This window comes from Erythrolamprus reginae, chromosome 2 (genome assembly GCF_031021105.1).
Source record: "Erythrolamprus reginae isolate rEryReg1 chromosome 2, rEryReg1.hap1, whole genome shotgun sequence".
Taxonomy (NCBI): Eukaryota; Metazoa; Chordata; class Lepidosauria; order Squamata; family Dipsadidae; genus Erythrolamprus; species Erythrolamprus reginae.
Genome location: NC_091951.1, coordinates 8506572 through 8532104, shown reverse-complemented (window position 1 = coordinate 8532104; position 25533 = coordinate 8506572). Strand labels below are relative to the sequence as shown.

General features: G+C 38.8%; 1 protein-coding gene across 1 annotated transcript; it reads right to left on the bottom strand.

Moving 5' to 3' along the window:
* Positions 1 to 19287, bottom strand: LOC139159098 (vomeronasal type-2 receptor 26-like). The gene is made up of 8 exons (XM_070736460.1): positions 19140 to 19287; positions 16765 to 17033; positions 15135 to 15932; positions 10940 to 11008; positions 9869 to 10081; positions 7526 to 7652; positions 846 to 905; positions 1 to 761 (listed from the first exon to the last, which is right to left on the bottom strand). The coding sequence occupies exons 1-8, from the start codon at positions 19285 to 19287 to the stop codon at positions 1 to 3; spliced, it is 2445 nt and encodes an 814-aa protein (XP_070592561.1).
* Between the last annotated feature and the right edge of the window lie 6246 nt (positions 19288 to 25533).

Genomic DNA, 25533 nt, shown 5'->3' with positions numbered 1-25533 from the left:
TTATTCATTTCTTCTGGTCGTAAGATGCTCCTTTGTATTCAAATTTGGCCTCAGAATAATAATGTAGCACTTTGGGATAAAGACACAGCCCAGCAGACCAACACTGGAAGCCAAGATTGAGAAGACCTGCACAGCCACCATGTACTTCCCCTTGGTGCTCAGGTAAGTGGGCAGGAAGGAGATCCAGACATTGCAGAAGACCAGCATGCTGAAGGTGATCAGCTTGGCTTCGTTGAAGGCTCCAGGGAGATTCCTGGCCAGGAAAGCCACTGTGAAGCAGATGGCAGCCAGGAAGCCCATGTAGCCGAGGGTAACATAGAACATGAAAACAGAGCCTTCATTGCATTGCAGGATGATCTCCCCAGGTCGGGAGTGAAAGTCTGAGTCACGGAATGGGGGAGAAATTCCCAACCAGATGGAGCAGATCATAATTTGGACACTAGAACAAGAAAGGATGATGGAGTTAGCCAAGCTCTTCCCCAACCATCTCTTCACTCGATTTCCTGGTTTTGTGGCCAGGAAAGCCAACACCACTGTGATTGTTTTGGCCAAGAGAGAAGAAACGGCAACTGAGAAGATGATGCTGAAAGCTGTCTGTCGTAGAAGGCAAGTGATTTTCCTTGGTTGACCAATGAAGAGAAAAGGAGACAAGAAGCAAAGCAGGAGGGAGACGAGGAGGATATAAGAAAGGTCTCGGTTGTTGGCTTTGACAATGGGAGTTTCCTGATGTTTAATGAATATGATTAAAACAAGGCCTGTGCCTAAAAACAAGAATAGGGCAAAAGAGACCAGAATGATTCCCAGATATTCTTCATAAGAAAGGAAGGATATAACTTTGTGGATACATTGGATTCTGTCCTCATTTGGATATTTTTCATCTGGACACTTGATGCATTTTTCTGTATCTGAATAGTAAACCATAAAAGCAATTTTTTAAAAAAAAAAAATCTTTATTTCATCATTCAAAAAAATACTTTCCTGGGACAACATTTGTTACTAGCAGCATTTTCTGAGAAGCATTGCCCCTGCTGTTCTGTTCGAGTCGTATGTGGCCCGAAGCCAAGTTTGAGTCCCTGTAAAAAATTTTCCCTGCATATCTGAAACTTGAAATTTCATGACTTTTCATCATTTCAGGGGTTCTCTCTATGAGAATTTTTTTTGGGGGGTGGGGGGCTTAGTTTTTGCTGAGCAAAAAAAGTTACAAATCTTCAGTTCCCGGGTCACCCTGACCCGGACCGAAAACCCTTCATTTGCAGTGCTTATGTTTGGTCTTTTTGAAAGCTTTTTTCACTTGGAAAGTAGTCTGAACATTTCTGCACGCAATGATATGAAAATTGAAATGAAAAAAGTAAATCTTATTGGTTTACTTTGCGGATATAATGCACGCCCCCCCATTTTTGTGAAATTTTTTTCAATTTATGGATAGTTTTGCTTGCAAAATGCATTCTATTTTACTAAAGTTGGTGTGGGATTGGTAGCTTGAACATTTCTGAATATAAGAAAAATATAAAGGAACTGAAAAAAACGATTCTTATTGGTTTTTTAACATCAGAAATAAGGCCTCCCCCCCCCCTCGGCTGCTTGCTACCATTTTCACTTTTTATTTTTTTATGCTCCAAATCCGAAATATTCTTTAAAATCTTAGGCATTCATTTACTCAATTTAACAATGCTGATCATCAAAAAATATTTTTGGGGTGGTGGCTAATTGTTTTCTGGGCAAAAAAAAATCATAACTTCGAGTCTGTTTCTGTTCGTATATGACCGGACCAAAAATAATTTTTTTAGGTACTTGAATTTGATCTTTTTGAAAACTTTTTCAACTGGAAAACTAGTTTGAACATTTATGAACATAATGATATGGAAATTGAACTGGAGAAATTGAGACTTATATTTTTATTTTGATCAAAAAGCCCCTCCCCCCATCCTTTTTGAATTTCGTGTCAATTTCTATTTTTTAAGGCTACAAATCCCTAAGGGATTTTCCCCCAAAAGGTTTGATATACTAAATTGAACATTTCTGAATATAAGAAAAATATAAATGAACTGGAAAAAATGGTTCTTATTGGTTTATTTTTGCCACAAAAGGGCCACCCCCCCCTTGGCCTTGCTGTGTGCCATTATTGTCACTTTTTATACATATTTGGCTAGAAATATTTGGAATATCCTTTTGAAAATCAACCACATTGTAGCCAGAGAACTAATTTTATGAAACAAATCCATTTTACTAAAAAAAAAGTATGTAAGTTTGAAATTAACAGCATAATTTTTATATAAATTGAAATAATTGAGGCATACTTTATGTGCAAAATAAACCAATATGCATCCATTTTTCCAGTTCAATTTTCATATCATTATGTTCAGAAATGTTCAAGCTACCAATCCCACACCAACTTTAGTAAAATAGAATGTATTTTGCTAGCAAAACTATCCATAAAGTGAAGACTATTTTAAAAAAACGGGGGGGCGTGCATTTCATCAACAAAATAAACCAATATGCATCAATTTTTCCAGTTCAATTTTCATATCATTATGTTCAGAAACGTTCAAGCTACCAATCCCACACCAACTTTAGTAAAATAGAATGCATTTTGCAGGCATAATTATCAATAAACCTAAAACAAATTCACAAAAACGGGGGGGAGGCATATTTATATGCAAAATAAACCAATAAGGATTAATTTCTTCAGTTCAATTTTCATATCATTGTGTGCAGAAATGTTCAGACTACTTTCCAAGTGAAAAAAGTATTCAAATTGACCAAACATAAGCACTGCAAATGAAGAGTTTTCGGTCTGGGTCAGAGTGACCCGGGAACAGAAGATTTTTAACTTTTTTTAAACAGAACAGCAGGGTTATTAAAATCTCTACAAAAAATTGTAAGAGTATTATCATTTTCTTTAAAAAAAACAGCTTTATTTTATAGAAACATAGAAGACTGACGGCAGAAAAAGACCTCATGGTCCATCTAGTCTGCTCTTATACTATTTCCTGTATTTTATCTTACAATGGATATATGTTTATCCCAGGCATCTTTAAATTCAGTTACTGTGGATTTACCAACCACGTCTGCTGGAAGTTTGTTCCAAGGATCTACTACTCTTTCAGTCAAATACTTTTTTCTCATGTTGCTTTTGATCTTTCCCCCAACTAACTTCAGATTGTGTCCCCTTGTTCTTGTGTTCACTTTCCTATTAAAAACACTTCCCTCCTGAACCTTATTTAACCCTTTAACATGTTTAAATGTTTCGATCATGTCCCCCCTTTTCCTTCTGTCCTCCAGACTATACAGATTGAGTTCATGAAGTCTTTCCTGATATGTTTTATGCTTAAGACCTTCCACCATTCTTGTAGCCCATCTTTGGACCCGTTCAATTTTGTCAATATCTTTTTGTAGGTGAGGTCTCCAGAACTGAACACAGTACTCCAAATGTGGTCTCACCAGCGCTCTATATAAGGGGATCACAATCTCCCTCTTCCTGCTTGTTATACCTCTAGCTATGCAATCAAGCATCCTACTTGCTTTTCCTACTGCGTGACCACACTGCTCACCCATTATGGGACTGTCAGAAATCACTACCCCTAAATCCTTCTCTTCTGAAGTTTTTGCTAACACAGAAGTGCCAATGCAATACTCAAATTGAGGATTCCTTTTCCCGAAGTGCATTATTTTACATTTGGAAACATTAAACTGCAGTTTCCATTGCTTTGACCATTTATCTAGTAAAGCTAAATCATTTACCATATTACAGATGCCTCCAGGTATATCAACCCTATTGCACACTTTAGAGTCATCGGCAAATAGGCAAACCTTCCCTACCAAACCTTCCCCTTATAATTGAAGAAATTACAAGAAGCCGTGGCACAGGAATATTTTTGTGCAACTCGCAGAAACTACATTATTAGAGATAGATAATGTATCAGTTAATCTTTCTATACATATTTCCTGGATCCTGCCAAACGCCATTCCTTAATATATGTGACCCTGCGTGCCTGTCTTTTGAAATCTAATTAGATGTTATTTCTGCAAATTATCTAGAATCCAACCTAGAAAGCAGAATATTTTTTTCTGGCAGTAGAGAAGTTTGTCCAATCTGTTACACCACCTGTCCCTTCCTAGCCTTTCTGCTATTCCTCCCTCTAGATAAGAAACTGTGCAGTTTGAAGATATTAGCAACAGTTTTTAGATTTATAAACTACTTCATGTGCTTTACAGCCTTCTCTAAGTCAGGCTATTTCTTTCAATGATCTGGGTCCTCCTTGTACCAATCTCTGAAGGATGGAAGGCTGAGTCAACTTTCATCTGGTGATAATTGAACTGTCAAATTGATGGCAAAAAAAAAATTGAACTTCAATCTAACGTGAACTTGGTGGCACTCCAGTTCAATCAGTCCTTGGATGAAGCCAATTATCTTGACCCTTTTCAGTCTGGTTTCAGGACCAGTCACAGCACAGAAACTGCTTTGGTCACGCTGATGGAAATTATTATTCCTCTATCCTGGTGAATTATTCCTCTATCCTGGTGCTTCTTGACCTCTCAGCAGCCTTTGATACCATTGACCATGGTATCCTTCTGTGACGGCTGGGGGGTTGGGAGTGGGAGCCACCGCTTTACAATGGTTCTCCTCCTACCTCTCTGGTCACTCTCATTTGGTGTTGGGGGGGGCAGAAATCTGCTGATGCCTGGAATCTGTAAGGGTCTGAATGGGAGTCAACAGGCTCAAGCTCAACCTAGACAAGACTGAATGGCTCTGAGCATTTCTTCCAAAGGACCGTTCCATCTGTTCGTCCATTGTTCAGAGAGGGATGGAATTTGACCTCATCAGACAGGGTCTGCAACTTGGGTGCCCTCCTGGATCCACAGCTGAGCCTGATTATTATCTGTTGGCTGTGGCCAGAGGGACCTTTGCCCAGGTTCGCCTGTTATACCAGTTGCGGCCCTATTTGGACCAGGAAGCTTTGCACACAGTCACTCAGGCCCTCATCACCTCCCGTCTTGATTATTGCAGTGTGCCCTACATGGGAAGGTTTAGGGAAGGTTTGCCTATTTGCCGATGACTCTAAAGTGTGCAATAGGGTTGATATTCCTGGAGGGGTCTGTAATATGGTAAATGATTTAGCTTTACTAGATAAATGGTCAAAGCAATGGAAACTGCAGTTTAATGTTTCCAAATGTAAAATAATGCACTTGGGGAAAAGGAATCCTCAATCTGAGTATTGTATTGGCAGTTCTGTGTTAGCAAAAACTTCAGAAGAGAAGGATTTAGGGGTAGTGATTTCTGACAGTCTCAAAATGGGTGAGCAGTGTGGTCGGGCAGTAGGGAAAGCAAGTAGGATGCTTGGCTGCATAACTAGAGGTATAACAAGCAGGAAGAGGGAGATTGTGATCCCCTTATATAGAGCGCTGGTGAGACCACATTTTGAATACTGTGTCCAGTTCTGAAGACCTCACCTACAAAAAGATATTGACGGGTCCAAAGACAGGCTACAAGAATGGTGGAAGGTCTTAAGCATAAAACTTATCAGGAAAGACTTAATGAACTCAATCTGTATAGTTTGGAGGATAGAAGGTAAAGGGGGGGGGACATGATCGAAACATTTAAATATGTTAAAAGGTTAAATAAGGTTCAGGAGGGAAGTGGTTTTAATAGGAAAGTGAACACAAGAACAAGGGGACACAATCTGAAGTTAGTTGGGGGAAAGATCAAAAGCAACATGAGAAAATATTTTACTGAAAGAGTAGTAGATCCTTGGAACAAACTTCCAGCAGACGTGGTTGGTAAATCCACAGTAACTGAATTTAAACATGCCTGGGATAAACATATATCCATCCTAAGATAAAACACAGGAAATAGTATAAGGGCAGACTAGATGGACCATGAGGTCTTTTTCTGCTGTCAGTCTTCTATGTTTCTATGTTTCTATGTTAAGGTGAATGTGAGAAGTTTCCAGATTTAATAGCCAGAGCGTATGGAAATTTACAAACCGGAACTTGATTTAATAACAAGAACAAAAGAACGAAAGCATATTATTAATGTTTTAAACTCCAGCGGTCCTTTTCCTGGAAAGAATACTATTTTATGTAGGATCTGAGGGTTTAGGAGCTGGATTTAGACAATATAATACAAAATTAATGAGATTTGGAGTGGGTTTTTTTTTCTTGGGCACATGATGATGATTACGGATTTAAAGAGACATTGCAAAAGAACCTTGTTATACAGAAGACAAAAGTGAAATAAAGGGGTCAAATAACATAGTGGAGTTGAATATTTGTTTTTGAGACTGTAAATCTTGAGACTCTAACTGGATGACATGATTGGATTTATGAACTTTGGATTAATTGATGAAAATTGGATTGTATTAGACTAATTGACGATAATTGGATTATACTTTTGGATTGGACTAATTACGATCTCTGGAAGACTTGGTAAGAATTGGACTGCACCTCTATATTGGATTAAATTCGAGAACCCTTTTTCCACCTCTGAAACTTTATTTGGGTTTTTCCTGACTGAATGATTTTAAATCTTATTAGAGTTTTAAAAAGTTTTTTTAGTTTTATTAATTGGATTTTTAGATATATATATATGGTATATTGTTCTTGACATGTTGTGAACCACCCTGGGTCCTCAGAGAGGAGCGGCATACAAATAAATGAATGAATGAATGAACGAACAAACAAACAAACAAACAAATAAATAAAATAAATGGACGAACCCATACATTTACTCTCAGTAAATATCAATGAATTAAATTCATATAGAAAGCGAAAAAACACCTTTGATAAACTCTTGAAACAAAATTTCAACATTATTTGCCTATAAAAAGTCCATATAGCCATCAAAATGAAAAAGATTTGGAACAAGAAAAATTAGGTCAATTATTCACAGCAGCAGCACAAGAAGAAGAAGAGGAGGAGGTGGTGGTGGTGGTGTAGCAATTTACATTAAGAGGGATATAGAAGCAGAATATATATATGTAGATGATAAAGGTAGGATATTAATGATCTTCATGAGGAACAATTTTAAACAGATCTTACTAGTAATAATATATGCCCCCAATAAAGAGCAGAATTTTTTTAAAAAAGATTACACAGGATTGTCTTTCTCCAGGTTCTGTCGACTAAGCAATGCAAGTTGGCGGGGCCGTGGGGGAGGGCCTTCTCTGTGGCTGCCCCGGCTCTATGCAACCAATTCTCTCCCAATGTCTGTACTGCTCCTACCCTTTTGGCCATCCAAAAGGCTGTGAAGACCTGACTTTGCTGGCAAGCCTGGGTGCTGTGAATACTTATATCTGTCACGGCCGAACTGTGTTTGATTGGTGTGCATGTTGGTTTGATTTCACTGCTTTGCTTTGTGGGTTTTATAATGGTTTTTTTATTGTTTTAGTATTTAATAGTTGACTTCTTTTTATTATTATATTGTATTTTTATATTGTTGTAAACTGCCCTGAATCCCATTGGGACTGTATGGCATAGAAGTCAAATCACTTCCACAATGCCTGCCTTTTTCCTTGTTTCCCCCCACCTTCATGGATGGAGATGGTCCCCTCAGGACAAGGAATGCAGTCGTAGCAGCAAACAGGCTCTCCTTCTCGCTTCCGCTTGACAAATCCAGGATGACAACTTTCCACACATTGCGACTGAGGCAGAGACTAAGTAGAAAAAGAAGAATTAAGAATTAGGGTGAATTAGAAATACAAGTAAACGAGGGAAGATATGATATAGTTGCAATTACGGAAACTTGGTGGGATGAAACTGACAAATGGAATATACAGCTAGAGGGGTTTAAATAATTTAAAGAAACAGATCAAATAAAATTATTCTTGTATCTAGTTGTCTTGGTGTGCAGTGCTCTACTGTCTAGAATTGTAAGGGGTGGTAGGATGGGAGGATTTCTATGATTTTGAGTGTATTCAGTTCCAAATTGTTCCAGTCGCACCACGAGGCTAGCTGTTCAAGCTCTGTCTGTATGCGATTTCATCGTTGTCTCAAATGAGACTCGGGGTGACTCACAACAATAACAAAGACAATGTAAGAACAAATCTAACAATTTAAAAAACACTAAAAACCCCATTATTAAAAGCAAACATACACACAAACGGCAGAGATGGTTGTTAAGACATTTACGAAAGGCAAGGAGGGTGGGGGCAGTTCTAATCTCCGGGGGGGAGCTGGTTCCAGAGGGTCGGGGCCGACACAGAGAAGGTTCTTCCCCTGGGTCCCGCCAAACGACATTGTTTATTCGACGGGACCTGGAGAAGGCCAACTCTGTGGGACCTAACCGGTCGCTAGGAATTCGTGCGGCAGAAGGCAGTCCCGGAGATATTCTGGTCCGATGCCATGAAGGGCTTTATAGGTCATAACCAACACTTTGAATTGTGACTGGAAACTGATCGGCAACTGATGCAGACTGCGGAGTGTTGGTGTAACATGGGCATATTTGGGAAAGCCCATGATTGCTCTCGCAGCTGCATTCTGCACAATCTGAAGTTTCCGAACAGTCGTAAGCCGCCCTTAGTCTAAGCATAAAAAATTGAATGAATGAATGAATAAACGAATGAATGAATGGATAGATAGATAGATAGATAGATAGATAGATAGATAGATAGATAGATAGATAGATAGATAGATAGATAGATAGATAGATTCAGGTCATCTGTCAGTTGCTGATTTCCTTCAGCTTGGAGAGGGGGTTCACTGTAACTGGTGATGTTTTTATGAGTTTTCCACATGTTTGCTGGTTCATTTGCTGAGAACTGATTCTTTAGCTTTTCACTTTTGTGAATATTGCTGAAGTCCCCACAATCCACCTAACAAAATTTTACACTCAAGTTAAACCGCTCCAAACTTGATTGCAGAAAATACGACAGGGTGCAACAGCAACAGAGTGGTCAACGTCCAGAATTCTCTACCTGACTCCATTGTTACAGCCTCAATCCCTTACAGCTTTAACCTCAAACTGTCTACTGTGGACCTTACACCATTCCTAAGGGGTATGTAAAGTGGGCATGGATAAGTGTACCAGCGTGCCTACCTTCCCTCTCTTACTATCCCCATTTATCTGTACTTTATGTTTAAAATGTATGTTTATGTTTATACCTATACCTGCTATATTATAAATGTTTGAATAAATAAATAAATTATTCTTATTATTATTATTATTATTATTATTATTATTTATTGGATTTGTATGCCACCCCTCTCCGCAGACCTGGGGCGGCTAACAACAATGATAAAAAACAACATGTAACAATCCAATTTAATAAAACAACTAAAAACCCTTATTATAAAAACCAAACATACATACACACAAACATACCATACATAACTTGTAATGGCCTAGGGGAAGGAATATCCTAACTCCCCCATGCCTGGCGACAAAGGTGGGTCTTGAGTAATTTGTGAAAGACAAGGAGGGTGGGGGCCATTCTAATCTCTGGGGGGAGTTGATTCCAGAGAGCCGGGGCTGCCACAGAGAAGGCTCTTCCCATGGGGTCTGCCAAACGACATTGTTTGGACGACAGGACCCGGAGAAGGCCAACTCTGTGGGACCTTATCGGCCACTGGGATTCGTGCGGTAGAAGGCGGTTCTGGAGGTATTCTGGCCCAATGCCATGTAGGGCTTTAAAGGTCATTACCAACACTTTGAATTGTGACCGGAAACCGATCGGCAGCCATTGCAGGCCATGGAGTGTTGCAGAAATGTTTGAATAAATAAATTAATAAATAATAAATAAATAAATGTTAAGTTTTCTCCTCTGTACATTCAACTCCCAATGAGTGTCATCCACCATGTTGATTAGTGTTAGCCCACTTGAAATAGGTCATAATCTTTACATAAAAGAGGAAACAGCAGAAGTTGACCCACCCTGTTGAGCAGATTTAGCCATGAAAGAGCAATTTCGTTAATATTAATTTTCTGTCTTTCAATACTCCCCAGTTTCCTTTTCATCAAATCCCCATCGGATGAAATCACCAAGAACTCAATCTCCATATCTGCAGCTATTTCTCCATTATGGTCCATGTAAAGATTCCAAAGGGAAAGATTGTAGAACTCATTCTTCTCCAGAAAGGGATGGAACTGCAATAGAAACATCCAGGAATATTAAAAGCAGAAACCTTGGTTTGCTATCCCTCCTGGTATTCTGAAGTATGATTTTTTCTTCTACAGTTTTTATTTATTTATTTATTTATTTAATTAATTAATTAATTTGTATGCTGCCCCTCTCCGTAGACTCGGGGCGGCTAACGACAATAATAAAACAGCGTATAACAAATCTAATATTTAAAATAACTAAAAACACTTATTAAAAGGAAGCATACACACAAACATACCATGCATAAACTTTATAAGCCTGGGGGGAGAGGAGTATCTCAATTCCCCCATGCCTGACGACACAGGTGGGTTTTAAGGAGCTTACAAAATACAAGGAGGGTGGGGGCTATTCTGATCTCTGGGGGAGCTGGTTCCAGAGGGTCGGGGCCGCCACAGAGAAGGCTCTTCCCCTGGGTCCCGCCAGATGACATTGTTTAGTCGATGGGACCCGGAGAAGACCAACTCTGTGGGACCTAACTGGTCGCTGGGATTCATGCGGCAGAAGGCGGTCCCAGAGATATTCTGGTCCGATGCCATGAAGGGCTTTATAGGTCATAACCAACACTTTGAATTGTGACCGGAAACTGATCGGCAACCAATGCAGACTGCGGAGTGTTGGTGTAACATGGGCATATTTAAGGAAGCCCATGGTTGCTTTCGCAGCTGCATTCTGCACAATCTGAAGTTTCCGAACACTTTTCATTATACTTTTTTTATGTTATCTAATACGTAAATGAATGGATGGATGGATGGATGGATGGATGGATGGATGGATGGATGGGAGACAGGAAAAGATCAGGGTATGTAGAAACAAGTCACCAAAAGTTAGATTATACTACCAACCGGGCTGTCTATGGGCCCTTCTTTCCCAGTTTCTTGCAAAACTGGCAAACTACTTGTAGCAAGAAATTCCTGAGAACAATAAGATTGGAAAGTTTTTTTGTATCTTGTACTAAATACCATGTATGTAATCCTGTACCAAAAAGGATGAACCCTGATCTTGTGAATGCCATCGCATAGGTTGACATGTTGTAAACAACAAAGGACCATTTTGCATAAAGTTCTGAACTAACTTTTAGTCAGAGTACTTGAAATGAACCTCTGCCCCACAAATGTCTGAATTCCTCCCACTACTAGACACTGACACCTTTGACGTTATTTTTGTCTGTAAAACATGGCTAAATGCATCCTATCCTGACTCCATCATCACATCAAGAAACTACCTTGTCTTCCAGTCTGACTGTGAATCCCACAGCGGAGGTGGAGTAGCTATATTCTACAAAAAGTTACTCAACCTAAAAAATCATCCAAGTCCTATAGTCTCTCCTATATATCTTCTCTGCTGTATTCTCTATAACCTTCAGAAACTTCAGATCGTGCAGAATGCAGCCGCGAGAACTATCGTGGGGCTTCCTAGATTCGCCCACGTTTCTCCAACACTTCGTGGCCTGCACTGGCTGCCGATCGGTTTCCAGTCACAATTCAAAGTGTTGGTAATGACCTTTAAAGCCCTTCATGGCATTGGACCAGAATACCTCCTGAACCGCCTTCTACCGCATGAATCCCAGTGGCCGATAAGGTCTCACAGAGTTGGCCTTCTCCGGGTCCCATCGACCAAACAATGTCATTTGGCGGGCCCCAGGGGAAGAGCCTTCTCTGTGGCGGTCCCGGCCCTCTGGAATCAACTCCCCCCGGAGATTAGAACAGCCCCCACCCTCCTTGTCTTTCGCAAGTTACTCAAGACCCACCTATATCGCCAGGCATGAGGGAATTAAGACATCTCCCCCAGGCTTTCTTATATTTTATGTTTGGTATGTATGTGTTGTATGGTTTTTAAATTGTTGGGGGTTTTTAATGTAATTTTATTATTAGATTTGTTCCATTGTTACACTGTTTTTATTGTTGTTGTGAGCTGCCCCAAGTCTTCAGAGAGGGGCGGCATACAAATCTAATAAATTGAATTGAATTGAATTATGTATTATTGTGTATTGGACAAAATAAATAAATAAATAAAAAATAAATAAAAATGTTGCACATGATCTTACCTTCCCTAAAACCATTGTCTGTGATCTACCCCAAAAACCACACTTCGCTCCCCATTTTGTTACAGAGCCCCTGACCACACCATCACCCATGCAAACAAATTAAACTCAGTACTAATGTGGACAGCCTCCTGTCCATACCCCCTTTTTTCCTTGATGACTTCTACCTACTCCACATTAACTGGACCCTAAAGGAATGCACCGCAGAACCCATCCATACTACCCTATACAACGCTGTTACCAATGTGGGACTCGACCAACTACCCTGTTTCCCCAAAAATAAGAGGTACCCCGAAAGTAAGCCATGTCAGAGGTTTTGCAGAATTTGCTAATATAAGGCAACCCCCCAAAAAATAAGGCGTAGTCAAGTTTACATACGGTGGAAAAACATACGGTACCATTCAAAGCTGTTCATAGCAGTACCATAATAATGTGGCGTCCCCTGCTGGCCCCTTCCATTGCTTTGTACCGTCCAGTACAGCAGACACAGTCTGCTGCTGTCTTACCGCCATTACAGTCTCCACTACAGTGCGTAGACTGTAGTTCCTCTGGTGGCCGGAAGCTGCAATAGCGGGAGTATATTGTTGTACCATATAAGTGCCGTCGTTTGTGTGTGTGTGTGCCATACTGACAGGTACCGTACCGTAATCAGTGTACCGTACGGTACACTTTCTTTGGGGGTGTCAGCTTTTCTGCCTATGAATTTGTGTTGAGAAATATAAGGCACCCCCCGAAAATAAGACGTAGCACAACTTTTGGAGCAAAAATTAATATAAGACAGTGTCTTATTTTCGGGGAAACACGGTAGTAACAAACAATACTAGCCTCAACAGTTGCCTAGACCAGTGATTTTCAACCTTTTTTGAGCTGCGGCACATTTTTTGCATATACAAAATCATGGGGCACATTGAGCGGGGGGGAAGTGGGGGGGCTAAAAAAAGTTTGGACACAAAAATTCTCTCTCTCTCTCTTCCTCCCTTTCGCTCTATTTCTCTCCCTCTTTCTTTCTCTCTTCCTTCCTTCCTCTCTTTTTTGCTCTTTCTATCTCTCCCTCCTTCCCTGCCTCTCTCTCTCTTGCTTTCTTTCTTTCTTTCTCTCTCTCTTGCTTTCTCTCTCTCTCTTTCTCTTTCTCTCTTGCTTTCTTTCTCTCTCTCTTTCTTTCTCTCTCTTGCTTTCTTTCTTTCTCTCTCTCTCTTTCTCTCTCTTGCTGAGCTTCGCGGCACACCTGACCATGTCTCACGGCACACTAGTGTGCCGCGGCACACTGGTTGAAAAACACTGGCCTAGACCTTGTATTCTGCAACAGCAAAAGCGCAATTTATGGACTACAAATAAAAGAACGTTTTTTCCAACAGTGACCACAGCATGATTAACTTCAGCCTCAACCTACACCACTCGAAGATTCACCCTAATAATACAACACCCAAGTACAATTTTAAAAATTAGAAGTGTTTAATATCAAAATATGTACACTGTACATATTTTTGTAGAGTGTATATTGTTTGTTGTGAGCCGCTCTGAGTCTTCAGAGAGGGGCGGCATACAAATCTAATAAATTATTATTCAATTATTATTAAAATATATCTCGTATCCTTGGTAAATTATGCCACCCAGCAACTAGATTGGCCAAATCTGTTGGCCTTTTTGTAGCATAAGGAGATTGATAGGATTCTCCTCTTTCTCTAATGAATGCCTTCTCCGGAGGGATTTAGTTTGTTGGATTACATCACAAGCAACTGTGTTCTCTTCGCCGACGATGTAAAACTCTTCAACACCACCGATAACACAACTACTCTCCAAAAAGACCTTGACGCTGTTTCTGAGTGGTCTAACACATGGCAACTCCAAATCTCAACTAGCAAATGCTCTGTCCTACACATTGGGAAGAAGAATCTGAACTCCAAATACGAACTGAATAATCAAATTATCACAGATAATCCCCACTCGGTTAAAGACCTTGGTATACTAATAACAAAATATGTAAGTGCCAAAGCCCACTGCAACAATATAGCCAACAAGGCTTCAAGAGTTGTAAACCTAATCCTACGTAGCTTCTGCTCTGGCAATCTCACACTACTTACCAGAGCTTACAAAACTTTTGCCAGACCCATCCTCGAATACAGCTCATCTGTTTGGAACCCATATCGCATCTCAGACATTAACACCCTTGAAAATGTCCAAAGATACTTCACCAGAAGAGCCCTTCACTCCTCCACTCGAAATAGAATACCCTATGAGACTAGACTTTCAATCCTGGGCCTAGAAAGTTTAGAACTAAGACGCCTTAAACAAGATCTAAGTATTGCCCGCAAGATCATATGCTGCAATGTCCTGCCTGTCGGTGACTACTTCAGCTTCAATCACAACAACACAAGAGCACACAACAGATTTAAACTTAACATTAACCGCTCCAAACTTGACTGTAAAAAATATGACTTCAGTAACTGAGTTGTCAAAGCGTGGAACTCATTACCGGACTCCATAGTGTCATCCCCAACCCCCCAACACCTTACCCTTAGATTATCTACAGTTGACCTATCCAGATTCCTAAGAAGTCAGTAAGGGGCGAGTACAAGTGCACTACAGTCCTTTTGCTCTCCTATATCTTCTATACCTTTATTCTATTCCTATATCTCTTCTTCTATTCTTTCATTGATATGTTCTATTACTATAGCTTCTTTTCTATTATTTCTTAGATATATTTTACTATGAGTATCTCCTCTATAGCCTTCATCATGTATTTTACTATGTGTATATAGATATATACCCACTAAAACCCTCATTGTGTATTGGACTAAATAAATAAATAAATAAATAAATAAATAAATAAATAAATAAATAAATAAATAAATAAATAAATAAATAATGAATGAATGAATGAATGAATGAATGAATGAATACATGAATGAATAAATGAATAAATGAAATAAAATGAAATAAAATAAAATAAAATAAAATAAAATAAAATAAAATAAATCCTTTTTCAGACCACATACCTGCCATGGCTGCAGCCTTTGAGACTCCAGTATCTCTTTGCCCTCCTTCCTTTTCCTCCAGGATCTCGAAGTATATGCAGCCTTCAAGACATGGGCCAGAGTCATAAAGATAACATAAACAGAGTCACTGTTTTCTACCAATATCCCGTTCAAATCATCTTCTGTCTCCACTGGCGTTTTTTGGGTGCATCTTTTCCGGCCTTTGGCAGAAAAAACATGCTTTGAAAAAGAGCACTGAAAATTCTTGTCTTTATACTGAGAGTCTACAAAGGAAAAGGATTCAAAAGCACCATATATTGGGCTATTTTTTTGCATAAATTCAAAGCTCCAAATACTATGGATGTATTTGTGATATCCATGATGAGAAATTATACAGTTTCCCAAAGTTGTGGTGATCCAGATTTTCTGTCTGATGGGTCCTAACAAGATGTCAAATGTTAATTGAAAAATATTAAACGTGCTTGCAATGATTATGTGTTCTGTGAAGTGAACATAGACATTGACTTGTTTCCATTGAGAAAAGCTGGAATCTCTCAAGGGTACTGAATAGCTACTCATTGAGAATTGTTGTGATATAACAACACAAATTCCATTCCTGATAAGCAAAGGAGGAAAAATCTTGAGGAAATTCTCTCCCTCCTCTGTGTGTGGAGCAAGGAGACCAATCAAGGTCCATCTGAAGTGTAGAAGCACTCGGACAATTGCTGAATACCGAAACCCTTCTTTGAGGAGCATCCGGTGGAAAAAAGGGAATTTACTTTTATCACTCAGAGTTTCTGAAACAACTGTATGGCTGATCTAGAAAAGCAAAGAAGGGAATTCCCAAATATGCGTCTTTAATAAATCCAACTTTGTTTTGATAAACATCTTAGAATAGTTTGTTCATTGGCCATTATTTAAAATATTAAACACAGGATATTATGAAGACTTTATATAAAAATGGAAGATGAGAAACAAATTAAGTAAAAAGAATAACACTCAAAATGCAAATCATATTTCTTGATGACCATTAAGTGTAATGCAGTTAGACTCACAAGTGCAGATGTTAACTGAAGAATATTATTCCAATAAAGGGCCATTTAAGTTTGGAAGATTGAACTAAGATGCCTTAAGCGAGATCTAAGCATTGCCCACAAGATCATATGCTGCAAGATCCTGCCTGTCGGCGACTACTTCAGCTTCAACCACAACAACACAAGAGCACACAACAGATTTAAACTTAATATTAACCGCTCCAAACTTGACTGTAAAAACTAACCGGGTTGGGGGTTTGGGGATGACACTATGGAGTCCGGTAATGAGTTCCACGCTTCGACAACTCGGTTAGTCATATTTTTTACAGTCAAGTTTGGAGCGGTTAATATTAAGTTTAAATCTGTTGTGTGCTCTTGTGTTGTTGTGGTTGAAGCTGAAGTAGTCGCCAACAGGCAGGATGTTGCAGCATATGATCTTGTGGGCAATACTTAGATCTTGTTTAAGGCGTCTTAGTTCTAAACTTTCTAGGCCCAGTATTGAAAGTCTAGTCCCATAGGGTATTCTTTTTCGAGTGGAATATATGAATGGAACTATCCTGCACCCACTACCACCCCACTCACTTTACTATGTACAGCAAAGAAACACATAAACAAACCTGTGGGACTTTGTAGGTTCCTACTAAGGTTGACATCTGGATGGAAATCTCTCTGTCAGCTGCATCAAGAAGAGCCAAAATATTATCTTTTCTTCCACAGCTGTAGTTGGGAACATTGGCTTTGCCAGTAGAGAGCATGTCCAACAAGACTTCTGAAGTGCCAAGTGTGTTCAAATAATTGTCATGGATATTGTAGCCAAGTGTGAGGTTGCTCTGGAATTGAATATTTTTGTTGATTTCCTGAATGGTGAAAATAAAGCGTTCTATTCCTTTAGAAGTATAAGATTGACTAGTGAAAAAAAAATGCCGTGGTTAATACCAGCATCATCAACAACAGTAATAAAATACCTTTTTCCCAATTCCATCCTCTTTATCAACTCATGATTATTGAGTCCGAACCAATACATATGATAGTCACCCATCAGCATTTAATATTTGTAGAAACATAGAAACATAGAAGACTGACGGCAGAAAAAGACCTCATGGTCCATCTAGTCTGCCCTTTTACTATTTCCTGTATTTTATCTTACAATGGATATATGTTTATCCCAGGCATGTTTAAATTCGGTTACTGTGGATTTACCAACCACGTCTGCTGGAAGTTTGTTCCAAGGATCTACTACTCTTTCAGTAAAATAATATTTTCTCATGTTGCCTTTGATCTTTCCCCCAACTAACTTCAGATTGAGTCCCCTTGTTCTTGTGTTCACTTTCCTGTTAAAAACACTTCCCTCCTGAACCCTATTTAACCCTTTAACATATTTAAATGTTTCGATCATGTCCCCCCTTTTCCTTCTGTCTTCCAGACTATACAGATTGAGTTCATTAAGTCTTTCCTGATACGTTTTATACTTAAGACCTTCCACCATTCTTGTAGCCCGTCTTTGGACCCGTTCAATTTTGTCAATATCTTTTTGTAGGTGAGGTCTCCAGAACTGAACACAGTATTCCAAATGTGGTCTCACCAGCGCTCTATACAGCGGGATCACAATCTCCCTCTTCCTGCTTGTTATACCTCTAGCTATGCAGCCAAGCATCCTACTTGCCTTTTCTACCGCCCGACCACACTGCTCACCCATTTTGAGACTGTCAGAAATCACTACCCCTAAATCCTTCTCTTCTGAAGTTTTTGCTAACACAGAACTGCCAATGCAATACTCAGATTTAGGATTCCTTTTCCCCAAGTGCATTATTTTACATTTGGAAACATTAAACTGCAGTTTCCATTGCTTTGACCATTTATCTAGTAACGCTAAATCATTTACCATATTACAGACCCCTCCAGGAATATCAACCCTATTGCACACTTTAGAGTCATCGGCAAATAGGCAGACCTTCCCTACCAATCCTTCCCCTATGTCACTCACAAACATATTAAAAAGAATAGGACCCTTGTGGCACACCGCTTGTAACCTGTCTCTGCTCAGAATACTAGCCATTAACAACAACTCTCTGATGTCTATGCTTCAGCCAGCTTGAAATCCACTGAACTATCCAGGGATTAAGTCCAATCTTCACTAATTTATCTATCAGCTCTTTATGTGGAACCCTATCAAAGGCTTTGCTGAAGTCCAGATAGGCAATATCCACGGCACCACCTTGATCCAACACCTTTGTGACATAGTCAAAGAACTCAATGAGATTAGTCTGACATGATTTGCCTTCAGTAAAGCCATGCTGATTTGGGTCCAATAAGTTATTGTTTTTTAGATGCTGATTTATCCTCTTTTTGAGTAGAGTCTCCATCATTTTAACTACAACTGATGTCAAGCTAACTGGCCTGTAGTTACCAGCTTCTTCTCTACTGCCCTTCTTGTGGATAGGCACAACACTGGCCATGCTCCAATCCTCAGGAACATCTCCTGTTAACAGGGATTGGTTAAACAAATCAGTCAGGGGGGTAGCAATGACAGATCTGAGTTCTTTAAGAACTCTGGGGTGAATGCCATCTGGACCCATTGCCTTATTTATCTTTAATCTTTCAAGTTCTTCTAAGACATCGGCTTCTAAGATCACTGGAGCTGAATCCATACAGCTGGAAGCAATGCTATATCCCTCAACATTGTAAATGTTGAGAAAATGGAAAGGAGATAAGAATTACAAATAGTCTATTAATTATAGCAGAATTAATTTTAATTATAACAGTTCCCAGTCTGCAAAAAAAAAGTTTTTAAAGTACAACCATCACAAAAGAGATAGGATGTTTCATAACTGTCCCCCTAAAGCTGTTGTAAAATCAAGTCATCCTCTATTCCTGTAGGTACCAGGCATTGAATATTAACAAGCAGTTGTGGTTGGCTCTGGGCCAGCTCCTGCCCCAAGGACTGTGGGGGTGGAAGTGGGTGAATCCTCCCAGTGTCAAAGGCCTGTTTTACTGCCGACTGCTTCGGACAGCGAAGTATTGTCAGATGCAGGGAGTGACTGTGAAATGGGACCTTCAGAGGGGGTCATGGCAGACAGCCAATTAGGAAGCAATTCATCATCATCCTTATCTTCACTGGACTCTGATGAAGAAGCAGTCATAGACGCACGCATGCGAAGGGCCATGAATAGGAGAGAGCAGCTATGTAGGTATTACAAGAGATAAGAGAGTTCACCTGTGATTGGGTTTGGTTCAACCAATTAGGGCTGCTGTTAAATGGGCAGCGTGCCGGCCCCTCAGTGTGGAAGATTATCTGTTCGTGATAGTGGATGTGGCTTGACTCTCCGGATTCTCCAAGGACTCTGTGCTTTGATTATTATTATTATTATTTATTGGATTTGTATGCTGCCCCTCTCCGTAGACTCGAGGCGGCTAACAACAATAGTACAAAACAGCATGTAAATCCAATACTAAAACAGTTAAAAAACCCTTATTTGTAAAACCAAACATACATACAAACAAACATACCATGCATAAATTGTAAAGGCCTAGGGGAAAGAAGATCTCAGTTCCCCCATGCCTGATGGCAGAGGTGGGTTTTAAACAGCTTATGAAAGGCGAGGAGGGTGGGGGCTATTCTAATCTCCGGGGGGAGTTGGTTCCAGAGGTCCAGGGCTGCCACAGAGAAGGCTCTTCCCCTGAGGCCTGCCAAATGACATTGTTTTGTTGACGGGACCCGGAGAAGGCCCACTCTGTGGGACCTAACCGGTCACTGGGATTCGTGCGGCAGAAGGTACAACTCTGAACGTAAATCATAGCTACTTGTTAATTGCTTTGAGTTTGTTTTTTTGTTTTTTCACTGAATTCAAGTCTGTTTGCTTTGAAAGTGAGCCCTTTGATTACAAAAAGGGGGGTTTGCTTCTATTTTTTTGTGGATAAAGAAAGTACAGTATTCTTGACTTTTCATGTGTGTGTGTGTGTCTGTTTTTGCTACCTTTGCATTTAATTAGAGGCTCGTGCAGAGAGCCGGCAGAACAATTTAATATTTTGAAATGTTGAGAAAATGGGAAGCAGGTAATACAAATAGTCTATGAATTATAGCAGCAATAATTTTCATCAGCACAGAACCCAGTCTGCAAAGAAAATCATTTTTAAAGTACAACCATCATAAAAGAAAAAAGATATTTCATAACTGACCTAATAAAGCTGTTCAAAAATCAAGTCATAGAGGACAACACAGTAAAGAAAATTATTATCTAATAATCCATTGGCATTTGCGCAAATTTGGAAGCAAGAAAAAACACCAAATGAAGAGATGGTAATTTAAAAAATATTAGACTGCTCTAAATTAAGCAAATTAACTTACGAAATGCAAAATCAACAAAATAAAAACTACTACAGAGTATGGGAAAAATTGTAAAACTGGAGCGAGAGAAAAAAGAGAAACTAGCAGTAAAAGACTATTATGTACAGTAAATGGAATTGTAAAAAAAATCAATTTGTGTTTTATGTATATAGGGAAATGTCAATGTTTAATGTTAAATGTCTGTGTGTTGGTTTGTCAAAAAACTCAATAAAAAAATTTGAAAAAAATAAAAAAATAAAATCAAGCATTGAATATCAATGAGCAGTTATAAAAATATGGAAATGAGCTGGTCAAGGGTTAACTACAACAATCACTACTTTAAACAAAAGGGATTATTCAAGTCTTAAATTCTAGATTGGACTTGGAAAGGAAAATAATGCAGACTTCTTTCACCTTTGTATTTGTGACTCTTCCTCTGAATAAGAGAAAAAGGAAACCTGTGGAAATCTGAAAATCAATAGAATCCTTTATAGAATAGAATAGAATTCTTTACTGGCCAAGTGTGATTGGACACACAAGGAATTTGTCTTGGTGCATATGCCCTCACTGTACATAAAAGAAAATATACATTTAGAAACATAGAAGACTGACGGCAGAAAAAGACCTCATGGTCCATCTAATCTGCCCTTATACTATTTCCTGTATTTTATCTTACAATGGATATATGTTTATCCCAGGCATGTTTAAATTCAGTTACTGTGGATTTACCAACCACGTCTGCTGGAAGTTTGTTCCAAGGATCTACTACTCTTTCAGTGAAATAATATTTTCTCATGTTGCTTTTGATCTTTCCCCCAACTAACTTCAGATTGTGTCCCCTTGTTCTTGTGTTCACTTTCCTATTAAAAACACTTCCCTCCTGAACCTTATTTAACCCTTTAACATATTTAAATGTTTCGATCATGTCCCCCCTTTTCCTTCTGTCCTCCAGACTATACAGATTGAGTTCATTAAGTCTTTCCTGATACGTTTTATGCTTAAGACTTTCCACTATTCTTGTAGCCCATCTTTGGACCCGTTCAAATTTGTCAATATCTTTTTGTAGGTGAGGTCTCCAGAACTGAACACAGTATTCCAAATGTGGTCTCACCAGCGCTCTATATAAGGGGATTACAAACTCCCTCTTCCTGCTTGTTATACCTCTAGCTATGCAGCCAAGCATCCTACTTGCTTTTCCTACTGCCTGACCACACTGCTCACCCATTTTGAGACTGTCAGAAATCACTACCCATAAATCCTTCTCTTCTGAAGTTTTTGCTAACACAGAACTGCCAATGCAATACTCAGATTGAGGATTCCTTTTCCCCAAGTGCATTATTTTACATTTGGAAACATTAAACTGCAGTTTCCATTGCTTTGACCATTTATCTAGTAAAGCTAAATCATTTACCATATTACAGACCCCTCCAGGAATATCAACCCTATTGCACACTTTAGAGTCGTCGGCAAATAGGCAAACCTTCCCTACCAAACCTTCCCCTATGTCACTCACAAACATATTAAAAAGAATAGGACCCAAAACAGACCCTTGTGGCACACCGCCTGTAACCTGTCTCTGCTCAGAATACTCGCCATTAACAATAACTCTGATGTCTACGCTTCAGCCAGCTTGAAATCCACTGAACTATCCAGGGATTAAGTCCAATCTTCAAGAATCATGAGGTACAACACTTAATGATTGTCATAAGGGTCAAATAAGCAATCAGGAAACAATCAATATTAATAAAAACCTTAAGGATACAAGCAACAAGTTACAGTCATACAGTCATAAGTAGGAGGAGACGGTTGATAGGAAGGATGAGAAAAAAACTAGTAGAAATAGAAGTGCAGACTTAGTAAAAAGTTTGACAGTGTTGAGGGAATTATTTATTTAGTAGAGTGATGGCGTTTGAGGGAAAACTGTTCCTGTCTAGTTGTCTTGTCTGAAATAGTATAGGTTCTCCTGCTTGAGGACGGGTTTGGACTAGAAGACCTTCAAGGTCCCTTCCAGTTTTAGTCTGTTCTGTTCTATTGCAGGTTCAGGAGCTGCATTTGGTAGCCAGTCAAGGGAAAATTAGAGGGCTATAGAACAACAAGGCAGGAAGCATCTGAAATTAGAGAATTGAGTGGAATGGAATGGAATGGAATGGAATAGACTAGAATAGAATTCTTTAAAAAGAAAAGTTCATCTGGAATCATAAGGTAGAACAATGATTGTCATAGCATACAGATAAGCAACCAAGAAACAGCAATACAGTGGTACCTCTACTTAAAAACGCCTCTACTATATGATAGGTTATAAAAACATAGATCAAACATTAAAAGACAATATGATAAACAAAAAGATATTGACAAAATTGAACGGGTCCAAAGACGGGCTACAAGAATGGTGGAAGGTCTTAAGCATAAAACATATCAGGAAAGACTTCATGAATTCAATCTGTATAGTCTGGAGGACAGAAGAAAAAGGGGGGACATGATTGAAACATTTAAATGTGTTAAAGGGTTAAATAAGGTCCAGGAAGGAAGTGTTTTTAATAGGAAAGTGAACACAAGTACAAGGGGCCACAATCTGAAGTTAGTTGGGGGAAAGATCAAAAGCAACATGAGAAGATATTATTTTACTGAAAGAGTAGTAGATCCTTGGAACAAACTTCCAGCAGACATGGTAGATAAATCCACAATAACTGAATTTAAACATGCCTGGGATAAACATACATCCATTGTAAGATAAAATACAGAAAATAGTATAAGGGCAGACTAGATGGACCATGAGGTCTTTTTCTGCCGTCAGACTTCTATGTTTCTATGATAAGTTGGTGCAAAAATTTAGGAAGAGATATTGATTTACAAACCTGGGAGAAAGTCTGGACATCTAATTGGAAAATGACAAAATCAGTCTCATTAAAAGAAAACCAAATTAAGATGTTTTATAGGTGGCATTTGCCACCAAATAGAATAGCAAAGATGTTTCCTAACATGTCCCCAAATTGTTGGAAATGCAAGCGAGAAATAGGTTCTTTTTATCATCATTGGTGGACATGCCAAAAAACCAAGACATATTGGAATACAATAGAAAAGTGGATAAAAGAAATTGCCCTACAAGATATTAAGAAAATGCCAGAATTTTTCTTATTGGGTATAAAGAAACAAAAATTTAAAAAAGATTTTTTAAAAAATTATTCACATTTTAACAGCAGCTAGGATAGTATTCGCACAGAATTGGAAGGGAGGAGATATTCCCAAGGAAGAGGATATAATAAAAAAAATTATAGAGTGTGCCAAAATGGATATGATGACAAGGTGGTTAAATAATCATGAAGAATCAGAATTCTATGAGATTTGGAATAAATTGTATATATGGTTAAGTAAAAGAGAAAACAACAAAATTTAAATGATTTATAGATATTAGAAATAGCCTTATTTTGCTAACTTTATATGTAATAATGATACAATAACAAAAATGATTTTTTACACTTGATTTATTATATTAATCTTATAAGTTATTAGTGAACTTTTTTTTTCTGTATTAGTAAGACTTCAAAAATAAGTGGGGTAATTGTAACCCCAAACAGATGTGTGTATGTCATGTTTGTCTTTTTATGAAAATTCAATAAAGTTTATTAAAAAAAAAGAACGCCTCTACTTACGAACTTTTCTAGATAAGAAGTGGGTGTTCAAATTCCCCCCCCTCTTCTTAAGAACCATTTCCTACTAACTAAAGCATACAAAACGTTCGCCAGACCTATCCTTGAATACAGCTCATCATCCTGAAATCCACAGCACATCTCAGAGATAAACACCCTTGAAAATATCCAAAGATACTTTACCAGAAGAGCCCTTCACTCCTCCACTCGTAACAGAATATCCTACGGAACTAGACTTACAATCCTGGGTCTTGAAAGCTTAGAAGTACATTGTCTTAAACACGATCTAAGCATAGTCCATAAAATCATTTGCTGCAACATCCTCCCTATCAATGACTACTTCAGCTTCAGTCACAACAACAGATTCAAACTTAATGTTAACTGCTCCAAACTGGACTGCAAAAAGTATGACTTTAGTAACAGAGTGGTTGAAGCATGGAATTCACTACCTGACTCTGCAGTGCCATCCCCCAACCCGCAAAACTTTACCCTTAGACTGTCCACTGTGGACCTCTCCAAATTCCTAAGGGGAATTGCATAAGTGGACCAGAGTGCTTCCCGTCCCCTTTCCAAATGTCTTTTTATGTTTTACTTGCATCACGGATATGAACTCCATTATTTTAATGTTCATTTTCTTCTATATTATCCCAATGCTATTCTACTCCATTTTTCATGTATATTGATATGTTATTTCTACCCATTATGTACTAGACAAATAAAAAAAAAAAAAATAGAAACATAGAAGACTGACGGCAGAAAAAGACCTCATGGTCCATCTAGTCTGCCCTTATACTATTTCCTGTATTTTATCTTACAATGCATATATGTTTATTCCAGGCATGTTTAAATTCAGTTACTGTGGATTTACCAACCACGTCTGCTGGAAGTTTGTTCCAAGGATCTACTACTCTTTCAGTGAAATACAGTGGTACCTCGAGATACGAGTTTAATTCGTTCCGGACCTGGGCTCTTAAGTCGAGCAGCTCTTATCTCGAACGACTTTTCCCCATAGGAATTAATGTAAATAATTTTAATTGGTTCCAGCCCTCAAAAAACTCACAAAGTTAGTCTAAATTATGCAGAAAGACATGTTTTTAATGAAGAAATGTACATGTACATATAAATGAATAATGAAGTTTCTTTCACTTAACTTGTAAACTTTCTTAAACTTTTAAATTTACATATGTTCAACTTCTCTGCCACCCAATCCTGTAGGACAGAGGTCCCCAACCCTTTTTGCACCAGGGACCGGCTTTAAGCGATCAAGAGAGGAATGGGTGAATGAATGGACGGAGGGTGGGAAGGAAGGAAGGAAAGAGGGAAGGGACAGGAACAGAGGAAGGAAGCAAGGAAACTTATGAAAGGGGAGAGTAAGAGAGGAATGAGTGAAGGGAGGGAGGGAGGGAAGAAGGTGG